We start from the raw sequence: 20,567 nt of genomic DNA, 5'->3' as shown, positions 1-20,567 counted from the left end.
GCTCCGTCTTCATCTAAAAAATCTACACAGGGACTCAATTAAGCTTTACTGTCTACATGCTGAGGGTGTGGGTGGAAGGGTGGAGTGATATGGGATGTGTGTGTGTGTGTGTATGTGAGTGAGTGGGAGAGAGGAGAGAGTCATTATTTCCATCCTGCCTTCCAGAGACAGATGATTGCTTGTTAGCGCTGACCCGATGCACAGCTGTATGTCCTCACAGGCCTGCAGGCTAACTGAGAAGAGACGCAGGGGACATCTTTCTTGCGGTCACTTTACCCATGCTACTGCTTTACCAGCACTTCAAAAAAAAAAAGAAACTTTATTAAATGTGAAGGCTGCAGGTTGTGCATAGGGACTAGCATGAAATGAAAGTACCTGTTAACTCTGCTGGGATATCTAATTTTAATAAGTTATTGTGGTTCAGATTTGTTACATTGACAATAAATTCAGTTTGCGATCTCACTATGAACTTGTAATATTCTGCTTTGTTGTTATTAGCGCAAGTGAATTAGCTTGCTACTTACTAACTTGTAAGTTATACTGTTATACTTCTGATCCTGTTGTTGATGTTGTTGAAGCACATTTTGACAGCATTGACTCCTCTTGAACATTTTTCCAGGAATAAAAGTAATCAAATCAAGATGCAGGACACAATCATGAGCTAGCTTACTAGCCTACTAGCGGCTGACTAGCAAATTTTGCAGCACTTGGGCTGCCCTTTATGACTGATTCAACGCAGATGCGACAAATAAAAATTTTGATGAATCAGACACAGGCAGGGAGTTTCATAAAAGTTTTGGCACAATGTGCGTGGAACAAATGTGTGTGTGTCTGTGTGTCCTATGAGAGAGAGAGAGAGACATTTGAGACAAAATAAAAGCTGTAATAAAAAGGAGCTTGTGAGTGAAATGTACATAATGTTTATACTAACAGGGGAAGAGAGAAGCAGCAGGCTATAATGCTCAGTGTTTTTTCTTTAATCATTGTGTCCTATGTTTTACCTTTAATGGCTCATTCAAAGCAGAAACAAATACACTATATAAATTGGATGTGTTATAATTTTGACCTAAGTGATGATTCACTGCTTGACACTCCTGAAGAGAACTAGTGACTGTAGTAGTAGTGAGTGTTGTACGGCTTGGCCTTGTCCCAATCCAAGCTTTGTTACATCACGTTTCATGGCTCAACTCAGTCGGCTTTTCGAATCCATTCACATGCAATGGAGAAAGATGTTTGCATGCCAAATTCCTCCTCTGTGATTTCTGAAGCTCAGCATGATCTGTTTGTGCGGGTTTTCTTGCAACCTAATGGTTTTTTCCTCGCACTGTGCTCAGGGCTCTAACATCACAGACAGCTGTACAGAGATGCTTATGCAGGGTGTGCTGCTGAAGATCTCAGCAGGGAACATCCAGGAGCGGGTCTTCTTCCTCTTTGACAACCTGCTGGTCTACTGCAAGAAGAAGAACAGGTGAGGCTCAAGAAACATATAAACTATGAACTGTATAGGACATTGTAGAGTATCAGGAACCTTTCTGGAGACGTTTGCGTATCTTAACAGACGTTTAAAAAACAGCAAAGCGGCTAACGAGGGTCCGAGGTACCAGTTCCGTGGACGAATCAACACCGAGGTGATGGAGGTGGAGAATGTAGATGACGGGACAGGTGAGTGTTTGTGGTCTACACAGTCTGTATCTAAGTTTACAGTTTTATATATACATATATATATATATATATATACAGTATATATATTTGACAGTTTATTTTATTTTCTGAAATTGACTTAATATGAATCTTATATTTCATTAAATTATGTAAATTATGTGTACATTTTATTATTCCCTGAAACAAATGTAAGAAAATTAAACCAAAACAGTCTGTCATGCTTTAACAAGCGACATACATTGGAGTGGCTTTTTAAAGGCTTTTGAAAATAAGTCTGGCTCCATTTATATGTGTAAAAAATAGAACCTGAACAATTGAAATGAAGGCCCTAACCTCCACCCACTTCACAATTGTTATATATGTTATCTTTATAAATCAGACATGCAAATGAATGCATGTTTATTTAGGCAAAGCCCCATTTGAATAAATTAGTGTATATTATGCTATTTTAAAAGTGTATTGTGATACTTCTGGTTAGATTAGACCCCTGTTCAGCTATAATGTCTTGCTGTAACTGTAATTTAGTAAGTGATAATGTACTGGAGCATGCCTTAAGGTTTTGGTAACGTAATTGAGTTGTATGCAACTTTATTTCACTTTGTATAACTATATTTTAACATCCGTGCCCCACCTGTAATGTGCTGTAACTAAATCCATTTGTTCATCGGGGTACGATTGAGTATCATCTCCCAAATGAGTTGAGGGTAAAAAATTATTTTTCGCCTGATGTGTCGACCTCAAGACATTATATCTGGCGCTGCTCTTTTGCTAGCTGGGTGGGGTTCACATCTAACCGCTTCAACAGCAAAAGGTTAGAAAAATGCCTTTTTTAGGGCAAGTTGACAAATCCTTTTAGCTCAGTTTCTTGCTGAACACAGAACAGAGTGTATCTTGGCTGTGGAGGAGCTCTGATTATCAGTTATATTTGCAGAAGCAATTTGGCCTCTGGTGGATTTAATATCAGGCTTTTTAAATAGAGATCAGTTTCTGTGCGTGGGGAGGAAACAAAGCCAAATATAGCACACAGGCTCATGGGTGTTCTCCACAATCTCCCCAGTTATAAGGGAAATATAGTTATTATTGCAGCTTAACTTGCACATAATGAAAGTGATTGATGGTTTGGTTTATGCGTGGCTTAAAAAATGGCTCTTTCAGCTATATATAGAAGTCTCTTGGATTTGTTATATTATATTCTGGTTAAGTAGAAAGATTTGTCGTTTGAATTTTTATAGAATGTATAAAGCACAGTGTAGCATGTTTTTTTCTGGTTCCATAAAAAAGTGTCTATATCTTATTTAATGGCAGTGTGAATTTAAGATAAATAGAGAAGTTTAGGTTCATATTAAACTTCTTAAATGATTAAATATTAAGTATTGGCTACTGTTCATTAATATGATATTGACCTAAGCAGTATTGTTATTGTAGCATGCATCACAGCTGCTGGTTATATTGAGTGTTTATATACTGAATACAGGTTGGTTATATAAAGTGTGGAGACTGACTGAGTTGCGCTTACATGAGTTTAGGTTCTAAACAAACAGTTATTAATCGCCATTGTTCCCATCAACCATTTAATGATCTCCATTGTTTCCAATAACTAATTACTGACCACTGTTGTTCCTGAATACCAATCACTCATCACCATTGTTCCCATTAATCATTCACTGATCACCATTGTTCTTAATGATGAATAATTTGTCACCTTTTCTTCCAACAACCAGTCACTGGACACCATTGTTCCGAATCACTAATCGCTCATCACCATTGTTCCTGTCACTCACGCACTCAATATAATTTTTCCTAGTCACTAATCACTCATAACCACTGTTCCCATTTTAAATAAATAGACTTAGAAATGCAGTGGTTGACTTTCTACCTCAGTATTACATTACAGCATGAATATTTGTTTAAAATCTCAGCTATGTTAATCTAGCTAGCTAAACTAGCTTGCTAACTGAATTAGGCAATATTAATAGTAATTAGGTTAGCACTAGCGTTCAAAATTACACCTTGGTTTTCGACTCTAGCACAATATATCTATGCTACCAGCCAAACTTGCACTTCCTCTGTGTCAGGATATTTTGTGTGTCTTGCCTAGGTTACATTAGACCCACACACTTGCTCTCCTGGTAGAATAAAACAGATCAATATGTCTGTATTTCTGGTGTAGTGTGCCTGATTTTGTAGCTGAGATATAGACATATCAATCAATGCAACGTTCAACCGTTATTTGCAAGAACAAAACGTGTACGTGACAGGATTGATCAAAATTGAGAGAATGCTCTGTTTATAATTCAGGGGAAAGAGTGAGGAGGGAAAAATACCACCTCACTTGCTTTAGCATGTTTTCTCCCATAAAATTCACAGAGTAATTCCTCGGATTTCATTAGTCCGGATCACTGGGCGGTTTGTAGAGCATAAGAAAAATTTACTCAGTGGAACAACTTTTATAGGTGTTCCACAATAAATAAATCTCAAACTGAGCTATTGTGAAACTGCACATTTTCTAACTGCTGCTATGATTTGAAGGCTTTGTTTTGAACTTGTTTTATGTTCAAAACTGCATGATCTGTAAAATGTAATCAGGGCAGTTTTATATCATTTAAAAACTCAAAGTCTGAAGTCTAGTGTGCGCTCTTCGTTATCTTCTAATTATGGTGATGGATGAGGCCTGTAGCTTTTCATGTAGTGTTTTATGACATATTACATGTTTGAACTCCTGAGAACACCATTTTTCCCCAATGTATTTTTTCAGTCTTACTGTACATTTTTGTACTTATTGAGTCTTACAGTACATTTGGGATTCCTTCATTCCTGATATGTCTTCTACTCTTCTTTTTCTCTTCTGGATACTATACTTAGAAACTGCTGCTGTAGTCATAAGTGCCGTTCACACTGCAGGTAAAAGTGGCCCAAATCTGATTGTGGTCCTGAATCAGACCCAAATCTGATTTTTTCCAATGTGGCTGCAGTGTGAACAACCAAGGCGGATTTGATGCGACTTTTACGTCAATCTACATCGACATTCGTCACAATTATGCACCGGCGAGTACACACACAAACGTGACTATGCCTACAAAATGGATCAAATAATCAAAAGTTGCACTCGACATCTGGAAATTTTCAAAACACTGCGTCTCTGTGCTGCCATTACACAAACATTTAGAAAGAAAAGCGAAAATGCTTACTTCCTCCATAACCTCGCCAACTTTAGCGCAACGGCGTGCTGCGTGTTTCGTCGTAGTTATTGTTCGTTTGCGCATGCGGGTCAGTTCGAAAAACAGCAAACAGTTCACACTTTTATCTGATATAGGCCACATTTTAAAAGGTAATGTGAACAGCCAAACAAAAAAATCAGATCTGAGCAAAATATCCAAATTGAGCATTAAGACTTGCAGTGTGAACGCGGCTATAAAGTCTTTTGTTTGTCCCAGAACTTCTTTTCACAATATTGCTATGTTTGTCTAAAGCTTATAATTTGGAATGTCTGACATTTGATTAGGAAAAAAAATCCACCTACACAATTTTCTATTCAGGAACGTCATCTACCTTGATGCTTCATTTGAATGACCTCAAAAGCAAGAAGTTTAATTCAATTCAATTTTATTTGTATAGTGCTTTTAACAATGACCATTGTCTCAAAGCAGCTTTACAGAACATAAGTATATAAATATAGTACAAAAAGTTCAAGTTCAAGAAGCCAAATCTTTATTTTCTATTTCTGTGTTACAAAAGAGTTGCAAAGCAGCTAAAATGCCCCTCCATATCTATCTTTCCTTAGCAAAAATCCAACTAAATAAAGCAAATACTATATACGATATTAGTCATTTAAAGGCAAAAAGTGCAGGTCTGTTTACAGTTGATGCTTTGAGCAGTGTTCCTGAGCAGGAATTTTGGGTCTTTCCTGTAATCCAGTTTGCAGCAAATTCTAATGTTAAAAACACTATAGGAATAGAACTGAATTGAATTGAACAGTTGCTAGAGGATATCTCTGACTTTAGAATTTTGGGGATGACAAAGTGTCTCAGCTTGCTGTTCAATTTTCTACTTTTCTATCACAGCGGACTACCACAGCAGCGGGAACATCGTTAACAATGGCTGGAAAATCCATAACACTGCAAAGAACAAGTGGTTTGTGTGCATGGCCAAAACGGCTGAAGAGAAGCAGGAATGGCTAGAGGCCATTTTAAAGGAAAGAGAAAGAAGAAAATGTGAGTAATGTTAATAACAGGCAGAGAGCCATAACACAATGTACGCTCCATCCGATTAAATGTGTCAGATGCAGTTAGCGGAAGGTTTGAATGTAAGTGGTAATTAGCCTAGAGGCTTTTTTTCTCTGTTTTTCCAGCTTTCCTGAGGTAAATATTCAATGTTACCTTTTTTATTTCATTTGTGTATAAAACCGAATATTACTCACGGTCACACAGCAGGATATGACTCATTGCTGGTTCGTTTTTTCTCTCTCTCTTTTTATTTCTCCTAAAGCACTGAGGTTGGGGATGGAGCAGGACACTTGGGTGATGATTTCTGAGAAAGGCGAGAAGCTATACAACCTCTTGAGCAAACAAGGCCACCTCATTAAAGACAGGAAACGCAAGCTCACCACCTTTCCCAAGTGCTTCCTTGGAAGGTACAGTACAGTATGTCTCATGACTCAAGGTGTTTTTAAGAATCTCAGGAAGATACAGCTTGGGTTTTGTTCCTAGGTAGAACAGAGGAGATAGAAGAGACAACATCTCAAATGTATCTTTAGATATTTGACTCATGAAAACTAGGCTTGTCTGATTATTCAGATAAACCTTAACATAAGACTTAATACAAATCAAAGGAAGGCACAAAAAACACATTTCTTTGAGGAAAAATCACCAAAGATGCACATTTGCTTCTAATAAAGATTACTCTCACTTTGTGCTAACTTTTAAGTGAACTTTGTCCTGTGGCTTCAAAGACTTCAGATTTGTAATACTGCAACAGACAACCTGCTTATTTCTTACTGTTGTTTTGCCACATATAGGTTTCTGTGGTAAATGGTCTGTTTTTTTTTTTTCTTTCTCTGTCTCTTAGAAGTTTCATGATGGTAAAAATTTCTGCACCTCACAGACTTTTTGAGATTTGAGAAGGCAAAGAAGGTCATTGCATGAGTTTAGGTTCTAAACAAACAATTATTAATCGCCATTGTTCCCATCAACCATTTAATGATCTCCATTGTTTCCAATAACTAATTACTGACCACTGTTGTTCCTGAATACCAATCATCACTCATCACCATTGTTCCCATTAATCATTCACTGATCACCATTGTTCTTAATGATGAATAATTTGTCACCTTTTCTTCCAACAACCAGTCGCTGGACACCATTGTTCCCAATCACTAATCGCTCATCACCATTGTTCCTGTCACTCATGCACTCAATATCATTTTTCCCAGTCACTAATCACTCATAACCACTGTTCCCATTTTAAATAAATAGACTTAGAAATGCAGTTTTTGACTTTCTACATTACATTACAGCATGAATAATTGGCTAAAATCTCGTCTATGTTAATCTAGCTAGCCAAACTAGCTTGCTAACTGAATTAGGCTTAATACAAATCAAAGGAAGGCACGAAAAACACATTTCTTTGAGGAAAAGACACAAAAGATGCACATTTGCTTCTAATAAAGATTACTCTCACTTTGTGCTGACTTTTAAGTGAACTTTGTCCTGTGGCTTCAAAGACTTCAGATTTGTAATACTGCAAAAGAAGGCAGTTCTTTGCCTTTTAAAACAACAGACAACCTGCTTATTTCTTACTGTTGTTTTGCCACATCTAGGTTTCTGTGGTAAATGATCTGTTTTTTTTCTTTCTCTGTCTCTTAGAAGTTTCATGATGGTAAAAATTTCTGCACCTCACAGACTTTTTTGAGATTTGAGAAGGCAAAGAAGGTCATTAAAGGGAAACATCACATACAATTAAATAATGGGATTGTTAGAGCTAGAACAGTCTTTCTTTTCTTGTGGTGTGCCTTCACACACATTATTCCAAATATCCACATTGCAGGCATTATTAATTGCTTCAAGCCAGGATCTCATTCATCATCGGCTGCACATTTTTAGTATTCCTGGAAATCTTCTTTTCCTTCTGAGCTTTCCCAGGAGAACTGCTCATGTTCATCCTCTGCTTGAGGCTGAAATCAAATCCAGACCTTCACAAATCTTGTTTCTTCACTGACAAGCTGTTCGCAAGCTTCTCGTGGACGATTTGATTAAATCAAGATTCCAGCACACCACAGGCCAAATGAAATCCCAGCAGCCTCACACCCTGCTAACAGGTTAAACTTGAGGTCCACAGCTGGTATACCATGACCTGGATACAGGTTTGGAAAATACAGGCGCAGTCGTACTTCCTTACTCTAAAGTTATTTTAGGTGTGTTTATACTTTTCTTTTAGTCTTTTTAAAGTTGTAGCTTTCTTAATTAAATTTTTTAATTAGACCATCAAACTCATTACAGTTTCAGTTCCTAGCATCCAAATAAGATTATCAGTGAAAAAAAAAACAAAGAATTGTACCATCTGTGGTAATCTTCTCATGCTACATTGCTAAGATAATTAATGCTAGAGCTCTTCATGTGTGTCTGAAGATAAACACTGGGTCAGCCACTGGAACGTGACGATGGACCTCAGTAAAACATTTAATACGTTGCCTACCTAAAAGGCATGAACTCCATCTCAGCCACTACGGTTAGTTTTGCTAACATTAATTAACTTTAACTATGTTTTCTTTGCTAATGCCAGCTTAGCTAAAGTAAATAGCTAAAGTAAATTTAAAAGCTAGTCAGCAAAATCAAATATGCTAGCTATTTGAGTTTTGTTTATTTCATTAGCATACTATATCTCTGGTCATAAAAACTTAACGCAAACCTCTAGCATTTTTTTTAGGCAAAGTAAAATAGCTTTTGGTAAATATTTTAGACGTTTTCTTGAAAAAAATTACCGATGACTGATAAATTTCAATACTTAAAATGAATCATTTTTTTTATTTAAATATTGAAATTATTTTTAAATGTTTTACTTTATTGTGCAATAAAGTAAAAAATGTATTTTGAATTTAAGAATTCATTGTTTTTAAATGATGACCTTTAAGTGTTGACTTTTTCCACCTCTGCCTAGATGTGGACCAAGTAATCTATTTCAAATATTTGAAGAAAAAATTAATTGTCATAGAAGAATGGGTTTATTCTGTCACCTGTATTGGTGTATCTGATTTATTGCCATAAACTAAACATTAAAATAACAGACTTTGTCATCCAGTCGTTTTAACTACTTATTCTGATCCTTTTGTAAGCAAGACATCGAATGTAGCAAAACCATTACAAATTGATTTTGAATACTCCAGCTTTAGACACGTTTCATCTCTCTGTGGAGACTCAATAAAGCCTGAAATAATCTTGTTTTAGTCATCAGAAGAAAGAAATGTCTCTAATTTGTATTCGCAACCAGTTTTTTGTTTTCTTTTTTTTTCTTTTTAAGAAATTAAGCGAATATTGGTTTGAAATCCCTGAAATTCCAAATCTATTATGTAAGCTGTAGGGAATGAGCCTTGCTTGCAGACTCTGCGATTTAGAAAGCTTTCAGCAGATAAATCTCTAATGCCCTGTTATTGAGGGCTGTAGAAATAACAACAAAATGTGTTTGAACCCCTGAGATTGGAACTGTTTGTAAACTCTGATGAGTCTCAGATGTTCACAACGTTTTGGAAAACGGGGAAAAAGCGTAGCGTAATTATTGCAGAAATTGTAGATGCTGTGTTATGATTTTTTTATGTAAGAGTGAGATAATTGACGAGAAGGAAGTGCAAGCTTTTTAAAAAAAATTTCAATTTTTTTGTTTGTGATTGTCTGAAACGTCTGAGAAAGCTACGAACGAGGCAGATTTATATTCAGAAGTTGGAGCCTGTCGGGTTTTACTGCCTTTAGAATGCTAGCGAGGCTTCCTCAATGTGTCGAGACAATGGCCATATGCCACTCCAAATTACCCCAAGTCATGCCAGCTTCTCCATCTGACTGCCAGACATCATCGTGAACAAGGACAGCACTGTTGTTGTCTATTTTGTAACTGGAGATTTTAAAAAGCCAAAGCTGGAAAAATTTTTTTACCTCAAACAGAACTCTTCATACTTGTGGCTGACTTTTATTGTAAACGTCCTTCAGAATGGGAAACACTTTGGGCTTCCATAATGAGGAATACAGCACAGTGTGTGTGTGTGTGTGTGTGTGTGTTTGTGTGTGAGATCACAGAAGCCAGATGGTGCAGTGACCCATGTAAAGTTGAACAAACACGGGAAAGCTGTGGGATGTGGTAGCCTAGTTGTTAAGGTGTTGGGCTACCAATCAGAAGGTTGTGATTTCAATTCCTATATCCACCAAGCTGCCACTGCTGGGCCCCTGAGCAAGGCCCTTAACCCTCAATTGCTCAGTTGTATAAAAATGAGATAAAATGTAAGTCGCTCTGAATAAGGCCGTCTGCTAAATGCTGTAAATGAAAAGACACCATGAGAACAAGGCTGGCCAAGGCTGACCATCCTGACTAGCTGTTCACTAAATGCTTAAATTCTTGATAAGAACTGGGCCGCATTGGAAACGTCGCTCTCGGCCACTGCTGCTGTCTCTTCTCTGAAATCTAACGTGATGTTGTTCTGATTAAAAGCACGTTGCCTTTGGCTTGAAACGAGTCTCAGATTTTTTTCTCTAGGCTCTCCAAACCTTTTAAGTGGAGAGCTATTTTAAGTCATGAACTTTATGGCTGTACGCTGTGTCTTTGTTGGCTTTAAATGGGTTTGAGAGCTCGTCCACAAAACACAGAGTTGTTGTGCAGAATGTTTAAGAGGCAAACTCAGGACTGAAGAAAGTAAAGGAAAACTGATAAGAAGAAGATACTAAGACTGGACTAAGTAGTATAGTCTACTAGCCCTAGTATACTATAAAGTATATTTTATTATATAAAGCTGTGATTTACATTATCAGATCTGCTGTTAGAGAAAATTCATCAACTTATGATTAATCAGATTTGAGATTTCAACTGCACTTTATGGAAAGGATAAATATTAATAAATAATAAAAATAAAATGTTTGCAGTTTTTCTCCTAATTATTGTGCAGGGTGTAAATTGTGTCCAGCGCACACACACGCACTTACATATACTTACACACAACACACACATACACGCATACATACACGTACACAGAACACACACATACACACACAGATACATACACACAACACACAAAGATACACACAAACACACACACATACATATATACAAAAATACACACATATAGCAAAAACACTAACACACGTGCATATTCATGCACACACACACAACACACACACACAACAAACACAGACACACACAGGGTGAGACTCAGGATGAGACATGTTGAACTTGGCCTGCGTGTTGTGTTATGGCGCTCTTGCGGTATCATTTGTTACCACTGGGCTCCACAAACACAAACTCCAACCTCAGGCTTGATCTTCAGCTGGCCAACTGTGTTTTAGGGTTTGTGTTTGTGGGTGGCTGAGTGGATGGAGAGTGAACAGAGGGAGAGTTAGGGCTGATGTTGGGATTAGCACTAGATTAAAGAATTTGTCTCAATTTGTGTTCTTTGTTATTTTTCTTCCTTGTTGTGATTAATATTGAGTTTTTAAAACCACATTAGTGTTTCATTATCAGTGGCTGGCTTTCTGCACTGTGATGCTGCAGGCGTCTGTGTGTTGTTCATTAGTTTTGTGTGTGTGTGTGTGTGTGTGTGTGTGTATGTGTCCTGCAGTGGGTTTGGATTGCTTTATTGGTTGATTCTTAACTCAACTGGATGACTGTTATGTAGAAAAAGTGCTCCTGTCCTGATCATGAGTCAAGAACAATCCAAAAATTATCTTGATCATGATGTCCGAGGGCACTGCGTTTCTCCTCGACTTTGTGAGCGTATATGTGTGTAATGAGTTTGTATGTGTTTGTATGTGAGTGTGTGCATGTTTATGCTTGTGTGTGTGTCTCCTGGCTGAATTTGCTTTGTGTTCACAGTGAGTTTGTGGCTTGGTTGATGGAGATTGGAGAGACAGATAACCCTGAAGAAGGTGTTCATCTGGGTCAGGCTTTGCTGGAGAATGGCATCATTCACCACGGTAAATATTCACACATAAATAATACAACATTTCTTATCTCTGAAAAAAATCCAAAGTCAATACAGTGTGTCTCACAGCTGAGGCTGAATTCTGCTGAGTAAAACAACTCTGTGGTGAAGCCATTATTCATTATTTGAATCCATTTTTTGTGTGCCACTGTATAGAGGTGCAAGCTGTGAGCTGTCAACACAAATTTCCTTCCAAAACATTTTTCCCTATACTTTCTTCCTAATCATGCCATTTCTTTCCCCATGTCTTCTTCTGTTTCCAGTGACAGACAAGCACCAGTTCAAATCTGAGCCGGTGCTCTATCGTTTCCGCTACGACGACGGCACGTATCATCCACGCAGCGACATGCAGGATGTCATCTCCAAGGTAACTTTACAAAATGACCCACAGTGTCTCTTGCAGTCTGCAAAATTTACTCATTCTTTATCTCTCTCTTTATCTCTCTCTCTATCTCTCTTGCCCTCGCCTCAGGGTGTGAGGCTGTTCTGCCGGCTCCACAGTCTCTTCACACCAGTGATCAGGTAAGATCACTGCTCTCTCAGTTCAGCTCCATTATATCTGTGTGTGTGTGTGTGTGTGTGCGCGACCAGATGTGATTGATATCCTGCTGCTGCTTAGCTACTTATTCCTCTCTAAATATAGCAAGAGGACACTGTGCTACAACTGAAATGCCTTTTAATGTCAGAAAAAATGCACTCGCAAGTATTTCTTTAGTTTTAGTCTTTCTTACCATGCATTCTACTGTAACTTATGCTGTGTTTGTTGTTTTGTTGTCTTAAAGGTTCAGTCTGTACACTGTAAAAATGCTTATAGTCCAGGGGTCACAAACATAGTCCTAAAGATTCTTTAGATGAAATACTATTTGAATTATTTGAATGCAATATATCTTAGTTTATTTATTTCAGGCTTCTGGTTACATCATTTCTGACCCTGAAATAGGCTCCACCCCAATTCTGATAACATTTGCTACAAATGTTTTTATATATATTCTTTATATCTCCTAATTATTCATTAGTTAACTTCCATTATTTACCATCATGTTTATAAATATATTTTTTCTGGCCCTGAAACAAGCAGAATTCTGATTTAAACGTCTACAACTTACCAAAATACTTTTACTCTGAAATTAGTTAATTCAACAAAATTTCAGTTAAAAAAAAAAAAATTCTGGCCCTGAAATAGGCTCCACCCCATTTGGAATAGATCTGGTTTTATTCTTCTTCTATACATTTTAGCTAGAGATTTATGTTAGCTAGCCCAAGGCTAATCATGGAATCTTGCATTCATTCTGACTCCCTTGAATAAAGAAATACAAGTCTCCCATGTTTTACAGATTAGCAGCTAACTAAAGGCTGTTGAGACAACAAGAGCCAGCTGTCCATCTGCCTGCTTAATAGTGTTAAAAGTGTACCGTTGTTTTAAAACAACGTCAAGTGCGCTTTCCGTTTTCATGATATTTACACAATCATTACTTTGAGAGACAAAATCGCACTTCCTCTGCCTTTCACATGCTAAGCTGAATGTTCAGTGAGGTGTTCGGTCTGTTTGGGAACAGATGGTAAGCATACCGTGCTAATGGTGTTTTTCATTCATCTGGCTGGTGTGAAAGACCGGTCGTGTAATTCTGACTGTATTTAGCACAGAAAAAACGTTTTAAAGTCTGCAAACAATGCTTCGATTCAGCAGAGCAGTTAAACACAGTGTGAAGGCAATTAAGTTATCAGTCCCACTTTATCTTAGAGTCTTTATCTGTAGCTAGCATTAGCAAACAACACAACAGGTGCAGAGAGAGACTTTGGACAACTCACTGACCAGAGCAAATAACATTACATTTTCTTGACACACTATTAAAAGAGTCATGAAGTTCTCTCTCTCTCTCTCTCTCTCTCTCTCTCTCTCTCTCTCTCTCTCTCTCACTAGCTCTTTTTTGCAATTACACACTTTTTCCACTAAAATACACCAGCTGTTTTTGAGTGTGCACCACATGCTTTTGATTTCTGTGTAGTGAATTCCTTCAGTTACCAAAAAGTAGCATGATATTACCATAAAAATGTACTATTGTAAAATTTTCATAGTGGAACCATGGATTTTTTATTGTTTTTATGTTACCATGATAGCCGAAACATACAAAGCAGAAACGAAGTACAAAGTAAATATCATAGTATCACTTATATTGTTTTCTTCTATCATTATTTTCTAATATCCATATGTTTTACCACAGCATTGACTTCACCGGTCTAATCTGTAATTATAGCCATGTAAAGGCTTTTCATTCAAATAGACACATTTTTCTGAGGTAAATGTTTGTCTGATGGCTTTGTTTTCACTCTTAATGATTTGTTGGCTATGTTATCTAGCTAAACTGTTAATCCCTAGCCATTAGCTAGCTTATGCGATGTTCTTATATTTCCCAGTCACTTTATTGTTAAAACTCAGATGTTTGTTAGTCATGTGTTTTAGTTTAAATATTTTCACTGTAAACTGTAATTATAGTTATGCAGAGGCTTTACTTTCTTTCTCCCCAAATTTCTCTGAGGTAAATGTCCAATCTTCCAGATTTTTCATGTTTACTTGATCAACATAGCTGTCTCTAAACAAAGAGAAAATCTTACCAACATATTAGCTAGTTTTATATTTTACGGTCACCTAAATGGCTCAGACTTTTATTATTCATATATAGTTTAGTTAATGCGATGGGTTGGCACTCCGTCCAGGGTGTATGCTGCCTCGATGACCGATGACGCCTGAGATAGGCACAGGCTCCCCGTGACCTGAGGTAGTTCGGATAAGCGGTAGAAAATGAGTGAGTGAGAGAGTGAGTGAGAGTGTTTAGTTAAAAGCATATTAATCAGTAACTGAATTATAATGCTAACAGCTATGTATGTAGAAGATAATGGAGGGCAGGTCTGGACTAGCACACAATCAGTCTTGTACTACTGGGTTGTTTATTGTGGGTTAGTTCCTGTTTTGGAAGATTGGACATTTACCTCAGAGAAATTTGGGGAGAAAGAAAGGAAAGCCTCTGCATGGCCATAATTACAGTTTAAGTCCATTACCACTGATTAGCACTCACTATTTACTAATTTAATTCAAACATACTTTTGATTTTAACGTGGGCATGTGGTAGCCTAGTGGTTAAGGTGTCGGGCTACCAATCGCAAGGTTCTGAGTCCGATCCCAGGTCCACCAAGCTGCCACTGTTGGGCCCCTGAACAAGGCCCTTAACCCTCCGTTGTATAAAAATGAGATAATGTAAGTCGCTCTGGATAAGGGCGTCTGCCAAATGCTGTAATGTAATGTTTTTTGTTTTTTTTTAAGACAGACTGTACTTTGTCATTTTGTTGCATGTGTCAGAGTGTGTGCATGTATTTTTACTTGAGCGACTTCAAGGACATATACGCTGTGTGCGTATGTGTGTGTGTTAGACATTGTGTATGAGTCAGTGTATTTGCTTTGACTTCCGGATTGCAGTCTAATTAGCAAGAAACTTCTGGTGGAAGGAAAGCTACAGAGAAGGCACAGGCACAAACAAAAACCCACAAAAGAAGTTGTAAATCAAGGCTTGTCTCAGCCCACTGAAATACTGGAGAGAAAATCAGTCCCTAGATTAAACCCAGTGCTAAAAAATAAAACTGTTTAGAACAGAACTGAAGCACGGTTCAGTCGTTATTATTTTGGCACAGGCCAAAAAGGCGATAAAGGATCTGAGTGACCTATTGGTGCCTGCTGCTTTGGTGGATTACATTGTGTTGGTGCGAGGCGTATGGCTGTCGTCTCTTCATTTGTGACAGCTTTGGGTTGAGGCTAAGATGAACGAGTCACGGTGGTTAAAATTTATGGCTCAAGGCGAGGTGTACAGGCCAGTGCCAAAACCTCCTGAGAGACTCAGAATGCTGTGAGGAAAATTATAGTATGTGAAAGAACCGAAAACATTGCGCTGTAATTTGCTTCAAAATAGCAGTATTTTCATCCTTGCTTATCATGTTGTAGAGTAGGGATGCTTTAGATTTGAATTGTTTGTGTGTAGAGAAGCCAGGGGATTGGGGAAAGACCTCCAGTCCAGTCTTCAAGCCAAGTCACAATGAGTGTACCTCAGGAGATTCCTCGCTTCATGGGAAAATCTCAGCTCCATTTCAGTAAATTCTCAAGTTCCCAGGTTTTATGCAGCCACAAATCCAACACCCCACCACCAACTCCCCCTCGTCGCTTAATCAAATCGGCGGTTCTACCTTCTAACCTCAGCTGGCTGAAAGATTGTAAAAGTTACCACCAGTTCAGCTCTTTATTACCTTTTGATCCTACTATTCTTTTTTAGATAGTGGGTCTTTTAAGATAAGCGAATCAAGAGCTTGAAAGCTGCCAAGAGCAACTTTATGGGTCTTGAAAAAATTCCATTGTCAACAATGTGGGGTTGATAGAAGTTGCCCTTCTAATCCCGAACACTTGTAATGTAGAGAGGATTTTTGTTGAGGATTTTTAATGTTTTAGTTTTATTTTCGACACCAAAGTTCAGCAAATTCTGTGTCACATTTTTTTGTGTCAGTTACTTTACCACTGCATTTTTTTACATGGTTGAATTATTTTTGTGCCAAGACTGCAACTCCACCAAAAACTTAAGTTATATTTTTAGAAATTCAAGTTATCATACGGTAGGAACGAGATCCTCCGATCTTTAAGTACGTTGATGTTAATGCTGTAACCGTGTGTCAGAACAGCTCTACTCAGGATTGGTGTGAAGGAGAAAGTGTGGCCTAGAAGGCAGGAAGTGAGGTTTGATGTATGTCGTGATGGATGTAGAGGAAATGGTTGTCAGGATGTAAAAGCCAAGTTCAGCTCTCTCAACGGCCTTGTCAAGAGGTCAAAGCTCAAACCAAGAGGTCAGAGGTCAGGTTAGAATCACTTTCCTGCTGTTTGTAAGTAAATGTTTTTTTTTTTTGTACATTCAGGGATAAAGATTACCATTTAAGAACATACAAATCTGTAGTGATGGCCAACAAGTTGATCGACTGGCTCATAGCGCAGGTAAGACCACAATTCTAATCAAATACCTCTATAATGTTTGCTTGTAAAGAAAATTTGAATTTGCTATGAAGTGATCAAAAGAAAGAGATTCTTGTCTAGATGCATAGATGGCTGTGTTTTTTATAAATACAAATATAAATCTGAAATATAGCAGAACAGTGAAACCACAGCCTGAGCAAAAAGCTCTGGTAATGAAGACTTACAGTACATTCTTCGGAATTGAGACAGTGGTCAAATCGTAAAATAGTCAAACCGACGGTGGGTGGATTATTGCTCATCTTGTACCGTGAATACCCTGCCCGTTTAAATAACAGAGCAATTTTACAGTCATTCACAGACTTTAAACTTTTAGCAGATGGTTCGTCATGTGATGGTTTGACATTTATGCATTTACAGTACGCCACACACACATGCAGAGTTCTGTTAACATTATGCATAGCTTTAAAACGATTACAGTATTCAGTAAGCTGGTAAATTAGAAGCTAAACTCAAGATTTCTGACAAGGGATCTTTTTCCATAAAATGAATTAGCACTTTATTTATTTAATATTAAAAAAAAAAAAAAAAAGAAAAGAAAAAAGATATGTATGCCATTTCTTTAGACGTGTCACTGGATGACCCTGGGCTGTGAGCTGACTCTTCTCAGCTCATTTCAGTCATTTTTCATGTAAATGTACTGGGTTTGCGTGCAGTATAAACAGCCTGTGAGTGTGTGGAGGTTTAATAGGACAGGGCAGACAATAAAGGCTGTCTTTTTACCCACACTATCTCTCTCTCTTTTTCTCTCTCTTTCTCTCTCTCTCTCTCTCTCTCTCTCTCTTTTCAAGGGTGACTGTCGAACAAGAGAAGAAGCACTGATCTTGGGGGTGGAGCTGTGCGACAACGGATTCATGCATCATGGTATGACTGGCATCTCTCACTTCCTACAGACAACAAAAAGCTTCAGTGTGTTTGTCTGCTCCCTTCTGTATTATTTTGCCTCCTAAACTGAACCTTACATTGGAGCCAATCATTGCAAATCTTTTCCAATTAGTCCAATTGATTGTAAGTTCCAGCGAACGCTCCGTCGCCATAGTGACCTCTTGTTTACCGAATCCAAGCCTTGTATTTTAAGACCGGAGCCACGCTGAGCCAAACTCCACATCATGCGTGACTCACACATCATTTGTCATTATATTTTGGACAGAGCTTCATCCAACTGCCCACAAATAGGCGACAAATTACAGAATATATGGATCATAATGACCCCAATGGATTTATTTCCATTAAACAGCACCGAATTTGATCGCAGGCGTTCATGCCGATGAGTTATTACTCTTGTTTATATGCCTAAGAAATTGACGTTAGGCTGATTTTGTTAAATGGGGGAAAATAAGGAGAAAATATTGCTCTTGTGTTTTTTTCATTCTGGGGTATTTTACACATAAAAAAAAAATCATGTTAGTTCTTGTTGCTTTAGAGACAATTGGCTTGGGATTTTCTCAGCAATGAGAAACCCCCACTATCCTAACCAACAGAGAGAAAGAGAGAAAGAGAGAGAGAGAGAGAGAGAGAGACTAATACAGAAACTGCTTATGGTTTAGTCTTCATGTTGTTCATGGGGCCTGAATTAAGTACCAAATATCAGAGCTGAAGCACCAAAGCATGTGTGTATCAAAGAAAATCTAAGAGTCATTTAATTTAATTTAAGATAATATATACGAAAGAAACAGCTGTTTTTACCAATTTTTTAACCCTGTCTTACAGATGTGAGACAACATTTAATGTTACTAAGAATGGATAAACATTGTACAGTAGTATAAAACAAATAAAGCACAACAGGACATCAGTGCTGTTATAGTGAAAAGAAAATAATAGTTCAGGGTGAGAAAAGTGATTTCTCTTCATGTCTGTTTAGTATTTATCCCTAAATCTCGGCCTTTCCTGTTTTATTTCTCCTCACTGTGTGAATACAGAACACGCTTTAACTCTAATGTCTTTCCCAGTGCTGGAGAAGAGCGAGTTCAAGGACGAGCCCCTTTTGTTCCGCTTTTTCGCCGATGAAGAGATGGAGGGATCAAACACCAAGCACAAGCCCATGAAGCACGATCTGAAAATAGTGGAAAATGTCATCGCTAAGTCTCTGCTGGTGAGAGATACACGGCTGTAATGTCGCACAGCTGAAATCAGTTACCGTGTGCTGCTGGGTGCCGTTCTGTTCGATCACACCGCTCGTCCCTTGACTTTGACCTTTATATTGGATTTTATTAATTTTGAATGAAGTCTTTTATTGCTTCTGTGTTTAAAAAGCTGAGACAATTTGTGGAACGATGCTGTACAGCACTAATGGTGGAATTTCAGCGAAACATGAAGATTGAGCAATAAATAAATAAATAAATAAATAAATAAATAAATAAATAAATAAATGACCAGTAGTCTCAATTCAATCTGTGAATAAATTTAATAAGTGGCCTGTTTTATAATTCCAGATTTTAATTATAATTTAGATGGAATTAGAGATTATATAAATTATGGATTAGATATATAATTAGAAATTATAATTTTGATTATTTATGGGATTTAATGCCTTTTTTTTAATTAAAAGAGAGAAAAAAGAAGTATCATTGAAAAAGTATTGAATTTTAAATTCTGTATCATTGTAACTAGTTAATATGTGTTATAAAAATTAATAAAGCACACAATCCTGATCATGATTAACACACAATATATTAGTATTAAAGAAAAGAATTTTATCCAGAGCTTAGATTTATTTCTATCTTCATATCACCATCTCAGTTCTCCTCAAGTATCCCTGATGTAGTATGTAGCTGCAGTGGCTGCTCAGCACTTCTGTGAGTCTTGTGCTCAGTTCAGCATTATTGCGTGTCGTAAACTCGCTGCTCTTCTTCCTTGTAGATAAGGCCTAGTGATGGAGGGTACGGCTTCACCCTCGAGGATCGTAACAGAGTTCCAATTATCAAGTCGGTAGAGAAAGGATCTCATGCAGAGGTAAATATGCAAATTCTCTTCCTCGTCATCTCTGCCGTGAGTCGGCTTTTTTAACGCTGGAATAGATTTTTCTAGAACATTCCTTTCAAGATGCAACATCAGTGCAACATCCAGGACACTCTTCAGCGGCATCATTTTTAGCATTGGTTGGCTTTTTGTCTCTCGCTAGTTTACTCAAATAATGATTTTAAACAAGAAGCATCTGTTTTTCTCATTTAGCAGAAATCAAATTAATATTTCAATCAAATATTTATCTACTGTAGTTAACTAAGCACTAATCTCTAAACTGTACACCAAATCATCAGGCAAAGAAAGACCTAGCATGGTAGCTAATATTGTATTGCCAGCTACAGTTGTGTTCAAAATTATTCAACCCCCAATGCTGTAAATGGTTTTAGGGAATTTAGTGTACATTTGTAATTGTATTCAGAATGAAATCCTACAAGGACTTCTTAAAGAACCATATGCAAGTAAAATGACATCAATTAGTTTTGTAATACAGTAGTAAATGTTTCTTTTGTGAATTCTTCATTGACATAATTATTCAACCCCTTAAAGACTACCACTCTGAAGAACAGAGGTTCAATGAAGTGTTTTCAATCAGGTATTGAAAACACCTGTGGATATCAGGGAGCAGCAATAAAGCCTAATAAGCACCAATTAGGCAGCTTTAAAATGACTGTGATACTCAGCTCCTTCTAGACATTTACTGGTGTGGTTACA

At 37.5% G+C, this 20,567-nt stretch overlaps 1 protein-coding gene across 1 annotated transcript in view; it reads left to right on the top strand.

The window, feature by feature from the left end:
* prex2 (phosphatidylinositol-3,4,5-trisphosphate-dependent Rac exchange factor 2) overlaps nt 1-20,567 on the top strand; it is a 105,735-nt gene that overhangs the window by 29,241 nt on the left and 55,927 nt on the right. The window contains exons 7-17 of the mRNA XM_060861238.1: nt 1,335-1,468; nt 1,559-1,662; nt 5,724-5,873; nt 6,148-6,292; nt 11,725-11,825; nt 12,097-12,200; nt 12,306-12,355; nt 16,781-16,856; nt 17,684-17,756; nt 18,842-18,984; nt 19,752-19,844. Of these exons, the coding sequence (XP_060717221.1) occupies nt 1,335-1,468; nt 1,559-1,662; nt 5,724-5,873; nt 6,148-6,292; nt 11,725-11,825; nt 12,097-12,200; nt 12,306-12,355; nt 16,781-16,856; nt 17,684-17,756; nt 18,842-18,984; nt 19,752-19,844 (1,173 nt within the window). The remainder of the gene's footprint in view (nt 1-1,334; nt 1,469-1,558; nt 1,663-5,723; nt 5,874-6,147; nt 6,293-11,724; nt 11,826-12,096; nt 12,201-12,305; nt 12,356-16,780; nt 16,857-17,683; nt 17,757-18,841; nt 18,985-19,751; nt 19,845-20,567) is intronic.

This window comes from Tachysurus vachellii, chromosome 25 (assembly GCF_030014155.1).
Source record: "Tachysurus vachellii isolate PV-2020 chromosome 25, HZAU_Pvac_v1, whole genome shotgun sequence".
Taxonomy (NCBI): domain Eukaryota; kingdom Metazoa; phylum Chordata; class Actinopteri; order Siluriformes; family Bagridae; genus Tachysurus; species Tachysurus vachellii.
The sequence above is the reverse complement of the archived record's forward strand: the minus strand, read 5'-3'. Positions and strand labels throughout refer to the sequence as shown.